This window comes from Paroedura picta, chromosome 4 (genome assembly GCF_049243985.1).
Source record: "Paroedura picta isolate Pp20150507F chromosome 4, Ppicta_v3.0, whole genome shotgun sequence".
Classification (NCBI taxonomy): domain Eukaryota; kingdom Metazoa; phylum Chordata; class Lepidosauria; order Squamata; family Gekkonidae; genus Paroedura; species Paroedura picta.
Genome location: NC_135372.1, coordinates 97,008,914 through 97,022,757, shown reverse-complemented (window position 1 = coordinate 97,022,757; position 13,844 = coordinate 97,008,914). Strand labels below are relative to the sequence as shown.

Below are 13,844 nucleotides of genomic sequence, written 5' to 3'. Positions count from 1 at the left end.
CCAGTGTTACCAAAGTCCTGTGGAACCACAACCTACCAATATAGTCAACTTGACTTTCACTGCTAATATGCTAGGCCCGGAGTTTCAGAGAAGGTATTGGAGAGGCAGGAAGATATTATCCTGGCCCAAGTACAATGAGAGAGTGATGGAGATGATGGGGCTATAATTATAGGTCTAACCCCCACTCCCACCCTGCCACACACACAATTATAGCACTGTTTTCGAATACATACAAGAACAATGCTGTCATGAAAGTGGGAAAGCTAGTGGCTGAGAAGCACCAACAGAGGTCTATTATCAGCACAAGTACCACCCAGGGTCTGGAAAACCAATGGTATATTTTATGGGCCTCATTTCCACAGTATTTGCCAACAGTATAGCCTATGTAATACTGTTTACAATCAGCAATAGAAAAATAAGAGAGAGAAAGAACTAGGAAGCATTTCTGGAAAATAGCTTTCATTTTCTCAGCTGCCTCCCTTTCCTGACATGGTCTGTTCCCCAAATATCTCATCTCATCTCCTCCCATCCCAACCACTTACTCATTACTACTTCCCTGGCTAGGAGCTTAAGCTAATCAACAGAATTCTGGATGTTTGCATCTCATTTTTCCTGATATAATCTCTGAGGTTCCAACTGAACTGGCAAGCTGATCTACTGACCCGCATAGCTTAACGGCTTCACTTTCCAGGGAAACAAGGAAAGGTCACCGACAACCTTAGCAGTAAATGCTGGGTCCTGTGGGTACTGAAGAGAACACTGAAGAGATTTTATATAGCATAATGCAATAAAACAAAACATACAGACAGACAGGAGAGATGAAGAACCTAGTATGGTCACAACCAGCTTAATCCCAGTAAGAAATTCTCTGACCTTCACAGAGGCATCTCATTTAAGTATGAGCATCCGACAAGCAGCTGCTGGTTTGCTCCCTCCAGGAAGCACCACATAGGAAGCTCAGGCTTTCTTATAGCATTTTACAATGTGGTGAGTAGAACTGAAGCAACCGCAACCGTTGTCTGACTATTTTACTGGCAGTCCAGGGTGTAATCTCAAACTTACTCCAGAGGTGCTGTTAGTGCCTTGCCAAATCTGATTTGCAAGGCTATACGACCTCATAGGAGATCTTGGTTCTGAACAGAGTAGTTACAACAACACTGAAGAGTCCTGTGAGAATTACAACGTAGGAAAAACTGCATTTACTAAACAGGGTATATTTAGCAGATGTTCATATCCTTAGTCTTCTACATGATAGTCATTCAGAGATCATAGATCATGGAGTCTCTGTACTTTGATCATTCTGTCTCCTGAAGACTATTCTTAGATATGTTGTGAGGAAAGGGTAGCTTGTGACCATTTTCTTTATTTGAAAAAGTCTTGATTTAATTTCCCATGCCTCCTGTGGATTTATATATAGGGAGTGAGATGAGATTTTACCTTTTCCTAAACTGGCTCGGAACTTTACTTCCAGAATAAAAGGTCACTGTATGATGGTATGTTGTCTGGTGCCAAAAGGGAGTTCCCACTTTTAATGGTGCATTTTAACTATTCCCTGAAACTGTGGAAATTGAGCATGAAGGATGCATTAATAGAAAAAGCACATATGTTTTCAAGACTCTGTGACAAGACAGTACATCCATTCAAGCACACCATCCACACAAGCGGCACCAATTTTCTTTCATCCCCATCAGCACTGCAATTCACTGGGGCAGAAAGAGGCATAATACAAGGAGGATGGTGCATAGTACAGTGCAGGGGACAGATAAGCATTCTACATGCAACCTTCTCCTCCTCACTTCTGCACCCCTCCCCAAGCACCGAGTAGTCAAGCAAAACAGTTGGAAAGGGTCATGGTTCAGTGGTAGAATATATGCTTTTTAGTGCAGGACCCAGGGCAATCCCTGACATTTCCAGTCAAAGGCTAATGTAGTGGGTGTTAGAAAAGCCTCTTTCTCTGCCTGAGAACCTTCAGAGCTCCTCCCAGCCAGAGTAGACATTACTGAGGTAGACAAAGTTTCATATGTTCACCAAGGACAAAAACATCTTTGACTGACACTGTGTTCCCAGGTTCTCTTGTTCAGAAACGGGGTAGGGAAAACATAATGTTTCTTCAATTCTAAATTCTCGGTTTAAATCCAGCCCATTAAATATAATGTCTGTTTCTATCCAATGGCTGTCCAGCTGTGTGCATGAAATGAATTTTGGAAGAACTTGTTTCATTTTCTCAGAAGCTACAATTTATGGTCAGCTAACATCATAAAAACAGTTGTCACTGCAGACCCTGACTGACCTTGCCCCCATTTCTGGCAGCCTCACTTGAAAAGAAGAGAACTAAGCAGGGTGCACTTACGCAGTGACCCTCTGTGGTAGCACCAAAGAACAAATGGTGAGGTATCAGTGGAGAAGCTTATTCACAAACTGCCACATAGACAACAGTCCAAGATTTAGTTCTGCAGGACTATATTCAGTATCCATGCAAGGACAATGAGTACAAGTTACAGTACAGCTCCATCCTGCAAAGCTGGGGTATACTTAGGAAAGACTGTCACCCAAGACAAATAGAGAAGCAAATGGGTTGCTGCTAGACTGATTATTAGGATGTATAGTAAGAGGTACATCCCATTGAGTTCCTAAGATTTACTTCCTAATAAGTTTATGCCTCCATTTAGGACTGCACTGTGAATCTCCTGGATCTTGGTGCAATTGCTCAAGATATCTCAAGATATCTGACCATTTCAGAAGCTTGGAAGGTTTGCAATTCTTTCATCTTGTCTATTTTAACTTTATCACTGTCCCTTGCTGGTACACAAGGAAAGTGACTTTTCAATGGTTAACAAGAAAATCAAAATAGTGTTTGTGGGGAGAGAAACCGCATCAGGCAGAGTGAGACGGTAAGAATCGGGGACATGGATCAATCAGCTCAGCTGCTTTGAACTGTAATAGGGGCCAGGTGCATGGATGATTTCTAATGGGAACTCAAAAGCATCAAGTTAACACAAATTATCTAGCCAGAAAAAAGGGAAAATCAAAAAATCAAAACAGAATCCTTTGTCAGTGGTAGACATCCTATCCTATGATATTAATAAAAACAAAAAACAAACTTTTTGATGTTTCAGTGTTTCTTAGGGGCTAGTCCAAGCAACTGAAAATAAGCATTAATGATGAGATGACAAAGCCAACACACAAGAATAAACCAGAAAAGGCGAGTCTTCTTGATTATTTTAATAAGACTATTATCCCCCTATCTTCTACTTCAGTAAATTGTTTGGGATAGATATTAATCACTTTTACTTGACACTAATGTTTGAGATGCATTTGAAAGGGACCCGCAGGGTCTTTGATGCCTGGATCAAAAAGCTTGTCTGATTTAGCTACAGGTTCTTTAAATGACATCATAGTCTCCAAAAAAACTCTAAGCAGCTTGCCTGCCTAACAGCCAGCATCCAATACAAATGCTGAAGTTCCTGACAAAGCTGGTGGCAGAATTCCCTTCACTGCTCATGTAGCACTTCTGTAGCATAGGGGCTACAAGAGAGAGCAATGAAGTCCCTCATGGCCTTAGTCATCAGGACCTTTTTCTTAGCCCCAAGGATTCTCTCCATATCTTGTTATATGGAAGCGATAATAGACTTTCCCAAGAAGATTGCTACAGGGATTACAAAACAGGCTCAACCTATTATAGAGGCTGTCCCATTTCACTGAAACAGCCTTCTAGAAGAGGTTAGAAGGGTCCAGACCCCTGGCCTTTCAGTAAGGCTGTAAAACAAGAGTTATTCTGAAGAACTTTTGGAGCAGCCTGAAACAGAGCAAAGGGGGAAGAATTTGATGGTAAAGGCATAAGGTGATTTAAATTTCTTTATATCTGTTGTTTTAATTATTATTGTTTTATCAACTTGTTTGGTGCCAGTTTGGTGTAGTGGTTAGGAGTGCGGACTTCTAATCTGGCATGCCAGGTTCGATTCTGCACTCCTCCACATGCAACCAGCTGGGTGACCTTGGGCTCGCCACGGCACTGATAAAATTGTTCTGACTGGGCAGTGATATCAGCGCTCTCTCAGCCTCACCCACCCCACAGGGTGTCTGTTGTGGGGAGAGGAATGGGAAGGCGACTGTAAGCCGCTTTGAACCTCCTTTGGGTAGGGAAAAGCGGCATATAAGAACCAACTCTTCTTCTTCTTCTTCTTCTTCTCCTTCTTCTCCTTCTTCTCTTTCTTCTTCTTCTTCTTATATTATTTTTACCCATCCTGGGTCCTGGGATGCCCAGCACAAAGGTGGGTTTATAAATATTTCAAATTAATAAACACAATTATGTCTCCTATCACTATTCTATTTGGCTGACCCAGCTAATGTTTTTTTCTAGACCATAGACAAAAGTGACCCATGAAACTAAACCGCTAGCATGAAAGCAGACCGATAGCGTATTGATGGATATATATTTACATAACCTGTTTGTGCTGATGAAAATGCAGATTAAATGCTCCTGTCCAGATTTCAGCACTTGGACCCATTATGCACGGCCGCCGATACAGCGGGTGGGGGTTGGACGGAAGATCTGGAGGAGGAAGCTGCGCGGCAATCCATGTACGAATGGCACAGCAGCAATGTCCGGAGCAGCCAGGGGTGACGGCCAAAGAGACGGCAATGTGGAGCAAACGGGACGGGAACACAGTGCGGGGTTTCCCGGACCCAGGCAGTCAAGCAGGCCGCTGTGCCGGAAGCGCCCAACAGCTGGGCTGCCGAGGGCACACGCAGGCACAGACGACACGTATGCGGTTGCGCTCGGTGCGTCCAGGCTGCTGGAAATTGAAGTGGGTGAGCCAGCATACGCAGCGTGCATTATTGCCGGCAGCGTGCATTATTGGGGATTTCCGCTGCTGTCGTTCCAGCTCTGAGGCGGACTTTCCCCTCTGTGCATAATGGGTCTTGGTGATGCAGTTGTACTGTTGCTTCCCCACACTCCCAGTTTGCCGTTTAACCCATCTCCATCACAGCACTATCAGTCCAGTATCCAGTTGATCCAGTGGGTGGAAATGAAAGCTAGGTGTGTATTGCTGTAATCCCGTGCTGAAGTGGGAAGAGACCCACTTAACCAACACTCACAGGCCAATTTTGCAGTAGGCCTTACTTTTCTAGCAATACAATCCTATGCAGAATCATTCCAGTCTAACCCACTGACTTCAATGAGCATAGATCGAAGTAAAGCTCCATAGAATTATATCTTAAATTAGGCTGAACTAAATGTTAATGAACAGTTGAGGCCAGGTGCCAAAAGCTGATCTATGTCCAGTTTTCTGTGTGCCAACCACAGCAACCAGGTTGAAAGTGGGTAACTGAAATATAGCTGCTACAGGTTAAAACTGCTACTGGTTGAAACAGCCTCAAAAGAACCTCTTTAATTCTGGGATATCATAAAACAGATTTCTAGTATAGAATGTGCCGATACAAAAAGTAATTGGCACATTATATAAAAAGTCCTGTTTGAAGTGGTTTAGCAGTAGTTAACATCTTATTAACATTAGGCTATAATTTGTTTGTTCTTATAAACACATCAGTAGCCAAAAGACAATAGACAACACATGAGTTATGAAATGCAGAGGGCCTCCAGAATTGTGCTGCTTGAGCAGAGAAGTTCAGCTCTTTAACGACTGCAACCAGATGTTAATTTTGGGCACTTACAGATCAAGAGCTTTGTGAGTGACTAGGATTCTGAATTTATATACTGAACAGCTTCTGTGAACATAGGAACTGTGCCTGGTTCATTTACATACTTAGCTTGCCAAAGAAGATTAACAGAATCTGACCCAGTGATCATCCTATCCCATCCCCATTGTATACATCCTAGTTAGTAATTTTCTGATATTTTAAAATGCTTCTGGATCTTAAATTATTATTATTATTAAGAAAAAGTAGAAGAGTTGGTTCATATGCCGCTTTTCTCTTCCCGAAGGAGTCTCAAAGCGGCTTACAGTCGCCTTCCCTTTCTTCCCCCCACAATAGACACCTGTGAAGTGGGTGAGGCTGACAGAGCGCTGATATCACTGCCCGGTCAGAACAGTTCTATCAGTGCTGTGGCAAGCCCAAGGTCACCCAGCTGGCTGCATGTGGGGAAGTACAAAATCAAACCTGGCATGCCAGATTAGAAGTCCGCACTCCTTACACTCCATTACACCAAACTGGCTCTCTTCAGCACATAAGACGAGCTCTTCGGGATCAGATCAGTGATCAATCTAGTCTAGCATTCTGTCTCACACAGTGGCCAACCAGTTCCTCCAAGGAACCAACAACAGAACACCTTCCCCCAATGTTGCTTCCTAGCACTGAGATTCAGAGGCTTAGTGTCAAGGGTCCCACTAGTTTGGAAGAAAGGCAAGCTTATAAATATATTTAACAATTAAGACTAGAATGTACTTACATGGCACTGATTATGATTGAGCATCTACTGGTTTGGCCCACATTCTACTCGCCAGTTGTGAGCAGAGAGATGATCAGCAAAATGTTCAACTACATCTGAGCAACTTTAGATGCTTCTGATTAGCACAATTACAATCAGTGCTAGAATGACTGCACTGCTTGCTTTCATTCCCCACCCCCTCAAACTTCCTGCTACTATTATTGCACATAGTACAAAGGGAGGAAGATGTTAAGATCTCAGCTTGCCTTCAATGTCTGCCCATGATTCCAGTTTACTTGGTGATCAGTTCTTGAACAGATGCCACTGACTCCACAAGAACAAATGAAAAGGCAATGTAACTTGTCCAATGTTAGTTATTTAAGCTTTTCAACATCTATATGAGCCCTCTAGTCCAGCTGGTTCGAGGCTTTGGGCTGGAGTGCTATCAGTACACTGATGACACCCAGCTCTATCTTCTGCTGGACAGCTAGCCGGACTCCCCCCCCCCACCAGGAAGCATTTGCCAGCTGTTTGGAAGAAATGGCTGGATGGCTCAGGCAGAGTCGCCTGAAATTCAACCCTTCCGAGACAGAGCTCCTGTGGTTGAGTGGGAAGGGCCTGGATTTGGCAGCACGTCTCCCATGCCCTGATGGGGTTGACTGATCAATCTATGAGTCCTGCCCTATGACATCTGACTGCCTGTTCTTCCATCATATGCCATTAATGGTATGATGCGGGTGGCAGGATGGGAATTGGAGAGTTGTTTTTGTTTTTTTGACCACCATCTGCCTTGCTTTGTCATTCATGGGGTTTGATTGTTATGTTTTAATTGGGGGGGGGGTGTTGATTTTAATGTTTTTATTGTATCTATTATTGTAAAGGCTGTTTGCCTTTTATTTGTAAGCCACCCCGAGCCAACTTGTTGAGAGGGATGGGGTGTAAGTTTAACAAGAAAGAAAGAAAGAAAGAGAGAGAAAGAGAAAGAGAGAAAGAGAGAAAGAGAGAAAGAAAGAAAGAATCCAACAATACAGGCACACGGAATACAGATGCATACCATACTATTCTGTGTTTTACACAAGTTGGTCACTTGGCAGTGCCATCCTAGGAAGAGGTACACTTTGATAAACACATTCACTTCAATGGCTGTAGGTCTACTTAGGTTTGCAGATTATCATGACCCCCGGGGAATACATGTCTCTTCCCTATTGAGGTGATTGAGTTCTCCAGCTGGGCAAAAGCAGTGCAGCTGCAGTAAACTGACTTTGTAGCAGCAACATGCTTGAGACTAACTTGACCAGGGTGCAACTGTGACAAGAGGTTAAGACATTTAAGACCAACCTTCCGGGCGTTGGATGCAGGTATGCTGGTTATCACTCAGGAAAAATCCATCACGGCAGTGGCACTCATAGCTCCCCATCATGTTGACACATGTCTGCTGGCAGCCACCATTCCCCTCTGCGCACTCATCCACATCTGTCTCAGGAAGCAAAAAAGAGAATGAGGAGTCTCTGAGGCTTACATCACAGTGTTTATATAACACAAGTATATAAACATGTATTATGCTAGTTTTTCTCTGTCTTGATAAAAGCCAGTTCCCAATATTTCATCAAGCATACTCTAGCCCAGTGATAAAGGAGCTGGATGCAACTGTGACAAGAGAATTAAACTTGATTCTTAAGGGTGACAGCCCCGAAGGCAAGAAGCAGGTTTATTTATTTATTTATTTATTATTCATATTTTATACCGCCCTTCCCGAAGGCTCAGAGCAGTTTACATATAACTGAAACGATACATGAAACCATACATATAATAACATTCATATTATTAACTGGTATAACCGGGTAACAGTAAAACATAACAGTATAACATAAACAGTGGTAACTCGAACAGTCCAGGAGTCTTAGTGGGTTTCTGGGGGGAGGGGAGGGGCAGGGGCCCTGCAGATGTTGGTTGGTTGGCCTGGCCTCAGCCAAATGCCTGGTGGAAGAGCTCCCTTTTGCAGTCCCTGCAGAACTGTTTTAGTCCCGTCAGGGCCCTGATCTCCTCTGGAAGTTCATTCCACCAGGTGGGGGCCAGGACAGAGAATGCTCTGGCCCTGGTCGAGGCCAGGCAAACTTCTTTTGGGCCAGGGATCCAGCTCAGTGGTTTCTGTGCAGAAGTCCTTTGCTTATTCCAAGTCAGTGAGCTAGAACTATTTATTTCTATGTAGAAAAGTGAACTACTGAAGTTGAGCATAATACTACCCACTTATGACACAGAGCTCTTGAGGTCTCTATCACACCTCATGGGGATGCAATATATAGGCCCTCCCTCCACACACACACACTGGCCTATCATAATACCTGTCTAGCATTTAATAAAAGTGTTCTAGAACACAAATACAGAGTATGGAGTCAGATGTGGTGACCAGGCATGTTGTATTGCAGTAAGTGCGGTAACAAGAAAGAAAGACTGGAATTGGGGATTTGTATAGTCCTGTTGCTTCTCATTACTGTATTCCTCCCCATTTTGTATCACATTCTTTACAGAAACAGAATTTCACCAGTAAGCTATGATGCTGTGAGCCTTGAGAAATTCCCTACATTTTAGCCCTAACAAGCAATCGCTTTCTGGATTGGGGCACAATACAGGCCCCTGACTTTTTGCCCTCCTGGGCCTAAAAAAGGAAGAAAAGTCATAGAGTTTTTGAAAACCTTCTCAATCGCAGTGACCCTGACCCTGACATCTCTCCAACTACTTAAAAATACACTCCTTATTTTAAAGGTTACATAATATTTTCTTTCCATTACAGCTTCACATAAATCACATCCATCCCATGGTTAAATTTTGGGATGCTGTAATGCATCAAAAGAACCCAACTTACCACAGGTATCAGTAATAACTGCTATATATTTAAAAAGCTAGCCCTAACTAGATAGCCCAGGCTAGCCTGTTCTTGTAAGATCTCAGAAGCTAAGCACAATCAGCCATGGTAAGCAAAATCACCAAGAAAGTCCATGGTTGCTCTCAGCATATATAAACAAATCTTAATCTTTCAGGATGAGAGCCAAATTTTTCATTTGATACAACAAACAACAGAAATGAAAGACATATTTCTATATTGCTATTTATAGGTGGGGCTCTGAGTGGTTTTAATCTTGGAGGCAATTTTGTCTGTTAGAATTTCCCATATCTTACTACACCAGGCATTTATGGCAGGTGTAAGCTTGCTTTTCTAGTGCTTAGTGATTAGCCTTTTTGCTGCTACAGGAGATATTAATTCTAGGCAAATTTATGGAATCCTGGGGTCATCATCAATGATTGCTTTGTAGCATATATCTTGGCCCTAATACTCATTGCTTAGTCTATCTGTACATCTTTGCCATAACATTTTTTTCATATCCTGTCTGGCTTTTATGGCTTTTATGCAACCCTTGTTTTTAGAAAGCTATTTACAACTATTCCACTAACCAATATATTGGGTACTTAGTGTTCAGATTTCATTCATGTCTAGCCAGGCTGATAGTTCATACCACTGTGAATGCCATTCATGTATCCTCTTAACATTTAACATGTAATTGGCTGGACTTCTAGTGCTCAGAAATATGCATTCTGTTCTTGAAGTCACTTTTTCCAGCATGACTAAATGGACTGCTGACTGAAAGGATGTCCTTTCTTCATCTCCGTATCCCTCTCAATCTGGTTGCTTTTCTAGAGATCATGCAAGAAATGCAACCAACCTCTTCTTAGCACATACACAGAGAAGGCAAGAGGCCCGTTGCCAAAGAAAACCTCCTGTGAACTCGAGCATTTCAAACCCAACAACTAAGTGGAAAGCTGAGCCTCTCGGACATCAGCAGTGGGGCCATGGAGCAGACTCCGGAAAAGCCAGAATAGCAGGTCGATGACAGCATGCAGAGAGAAGGAATTCCAGATCAGACCTGAATACCTGAACAAATGTCTAAGGGGCTAATTAAAACACACACATTGGCTCATATGCTCAGAAAAACCAAATCTTCTGTCACGCATGGCTTCTTACAGACAGACACTGGAACTGTCAACTAGGATGGTTTGATCGCAAAACATGACAATTTAACATTCACAATAAAGTGTGAAGAGGCCAGAAATTTTCTTTAATTTGGTTTAAAAATATCCAGAATGTGTGGCTTTAAAGAAATACAGGCGTTTATGGGAAAGGCTTAGTGAGGGTCAAACAACACAAGAGGCCTGGAGTTCTGTGAATGGAGCTTCTCGGTTTTTGCTTTTTAAATTGAATCTTTTACACTTCCAGGGCCGAAAAGTGGCTCCCCGAGGCTCCCCGAGGTCAGGAACATGGCCAGCGTGAGCCCTCCTTTCCTGATTCCACAGTCCAAATCAGAACTGGACCTCCCAAATGCTGAAGTTAGTTGGAGCTCTTTTACATAAAGGGTTCTTTCCTGAGTAACACATTGATTGATTCGATTTGTATGACTGCCGCTCTTGGAAACTGGCTCACGGTGGTTCACAATAATTTACTACAAATCAATACATTAAAACCATTAAAATTCCCCATTAAAACCCCATAAACAATGACTCGATCATAATGATGGTGATTAATAACTATTCCCACACAGGCCTACTGGATGAGTAGAAGGGAGCAGATGGATAATTGGGAATGGGTGGAACAATTGCCGTGGTCCCCAACCTTTTTATCACCAGGGACCAGTCAACGCTTGACAATTTTACTGAGGCCCGAAGGGGTAGTCTTTTGCTGAGGGACGTCACCACTGCCTGAGCCCCTGCTCCGCTTGCTTTCCCGCTGGCGCCCCTGACTTCTCACTGCCCACTGGGGGTTGCTGTCAGCTGCAGCTGCACAGTGCCACATCGAGGAGGAGCCCCAGCCATGGTGGCTGCTGGAGAGCACTAAAGGTGAGCCAGCGGCAGAGTGGCAGGGCAGCCCCCGAGGCAGCAGCCAGGGAGGAGGACGAGGAGGAGCCATGGCTCGGTAGCGACTGATTCACGGACCGGTACCAGTCCCTGGACCGGCAGTTAGGGACAGCTGATCTAGGGAACCAGTCTAATATTGGCCCCTGGGGAGAGGGACCCAATCTTATCCCCTCGGCCACCACCCAGCCTCAGACAAATGCCTGGCTGAAGAGCTTCGTTTTGCAGGCCCTGCAGAACTCAGAGAGCTGACAGGGCCTGCAGCTCTTCATGGAGGCCCTGGTCCTTTGCGAGGCCAGGCGTGCCTCCCGGGGTCCTGGGATCATCAGCAGATTCTTACCCTCAGAGCAAAGTGCCTCTTACTGCTTACCTTTAAGCCAGATAACACTTCCAAGCAAGCAAGGTTTATGCTTTGGTTCTAAAGGAAGTGTATTATATCCTCAACAGAGTGATGTAGGTACTGCCCTAGCCTGTCCTTGAGACAATTTCAGGGGATCATAGTGTAAGAGCTAAAAACTGATAAACTCCAAAGACTCATCTCTTTATCCTCTTGGTTATGAAGTTTGTATGTAGGAATTCTCCTTGTCCTTGGTCTTCCATGTATCTCCAGCCATATTAAGCCATAACATCAGATGGCTGCAACAAGGCAAAAAGACATCTTGCATATATAATCATCCAGGCTATATTTTCTTAATAATATCTTTTATCTTAGCCAAATGAAGTCTGCTGCTTGCCAATAACTCTCTGCAAAACACTCACTTTTAACATGACTTACACTTCCTTAAATTTAACCCCCAAGAAAGCTGAGACTCACTGGTTAAAACCAGTGACTAAAGACAAGACAGCAGACTTAATACCTATTTTATTAAAGGCAACAAAGGCAGACAGAAGCCTAAATACCCCCGTCTTTGATTTGGACAATTGCTCAAATTCCTCTTCTGGTTCAAAAGGTTACAAAATAATCTTATAAGGAATACAGTGAAGGATGATTCAAGGATTTATTCTAGCATTAACCCAAGTTCTAAACAATCTTATACAAATCTCAGAAGAGGCAAATCCTTAATGCCCTGCTCTGTCTTTTGTAAGAACCATGTTTTCTTCTTCCTGCATTACATTTTTGAATTAAAGAGCATGAAAGAGTCAGACAGAAAGCAGTAGGTTATCTGTTGTGTAGACAAACTACTTCAGGCAGCTCATATTTTGGGTAGAAAAATAGCCTTGTTTCGATGGGCAAGGCTATACAAACTCCATAATCATTTTTATCAAATTCTGCTGCAATATATCCAGTTTATAATTTCTGGAATTTTGCAAAATTTATTCTGCAAATTCTCTCTCTCATTTTCCTAGTTTTTCTAATCACATGGAAGGTCTAAGAGATATGCAGGACTTTGATACACGCCTCTTAACTATTGGAAATCTTAGGAGCCAAACCACTAGTTTTAAGAGTAGGCTGGATTAGGCACTGGGATATGTTTTCACATATTTTCCTTCTGTTTTACTGGTAAACAGTGACTGCAGAGTGCCACTGATATGGATAAGGGACACAACAGAAGGGAGAAGAAAGGTTAACTTTGCCTCCCATGCTGTTTTCACAGTCTCAATACTACCTCCAGTTAATTATTTGTCCTGCCAGGCAAAATCCAGAAGGAATACTACCACCAGCAGTTACTGCTGTTAGGAAGATATATTCATAATCTCCCAGGATGCCATCTGGTTTATTCAGACTTTCAGACTTCTGAAATTTGTTCATAGACCATCAAGCATAGCTTGCTTTCTAAATAACGGAAAACCAATGTTCTCTGCCTTTACCTAGTTTCAGCTTGTGCATTTCCTAATCTCCCAAAAATTGCAGTTTGACCAGGACGCCAAAATTAAGTATGTTGGGTTTTGTTTCCAAATGTCTCATAAGTAAAGGTGTCATTCTTTTAGCTATTGGGCTATTAAATGGAGATAATTATATTTTCCTTCTCTAAAATTACAGCCAAAGTACCAGACCTTCACACTGGAAAAAATCAGTATCACTCCCCAAATATGTATCCCTTGCACCTTCCAGAATGTGAAAAAGAAGACTGGTTCCCAGATTGGGAGAGGGTAAAAATGTGTGCATGGTAGCAAGGAAGAGAAGCATCACAAAATTACGCAGCCAAAAGCTCTAGCCCTAGGTCAAGTCTTTAGTTTGGCCAAGTAAATAATTGCCCTTGGTTTAAAAAAAAAAAGGAAAAGTTCTCACACAGCAGTCCTGGTATAAACACTTCAAAGCAACTCTACAGGAGGCACAGACAAGTACTAAATGGCTCCCATGTTTCATTTAAAAAGAATGTTGTACCAGAAGTATACCCTAGTCTGCAGCTTCAAGCTCTCAAAAAACTACACTAAAAGGTTTGTGGCAAGAGAATGTCTGACAAGACAGTGAGATGAAAGCTTTAATGCTGGCAAAAGGCTCAAAGTCAAAGATAAGGTGGCCTGTTAAAAGAGCAGTGTCCACAAAAAAGTAAAGGATTCCAGGGAACTTTCTTCTTTCACAAGCAAAGAAATGGCATGGGAAATAGGA

General features: G+C 42.8%; 1 protein-coding gene across 6 annotated transcripts in view; it reads right to left on the bottom strand.

Moving 5' to 3' along the window:
* SCUBE3 (signal peptide, CUB domain and EGF like domain containing 3) overlaps positions 1–13,844 on the bottom strand; it is a 146,073-nt gene that overhangs the window by 83,896 nt on the left and 48,333 nt on the right. For all 6 annotated transcript variants that reach the window (XM_077334458.1, XM_077334462.1, XM_077334457.1 and 3 more), the window contains one exon: positions 7,730–7,864. In XM_077334458.1, the coding sequence (XP_077190573.1) occupies positions 7,730–7,864 (135 nt within the window). The remainder of the gene's footprint in view (positions 1–7,729; positions 7,865–13,844) is intronic.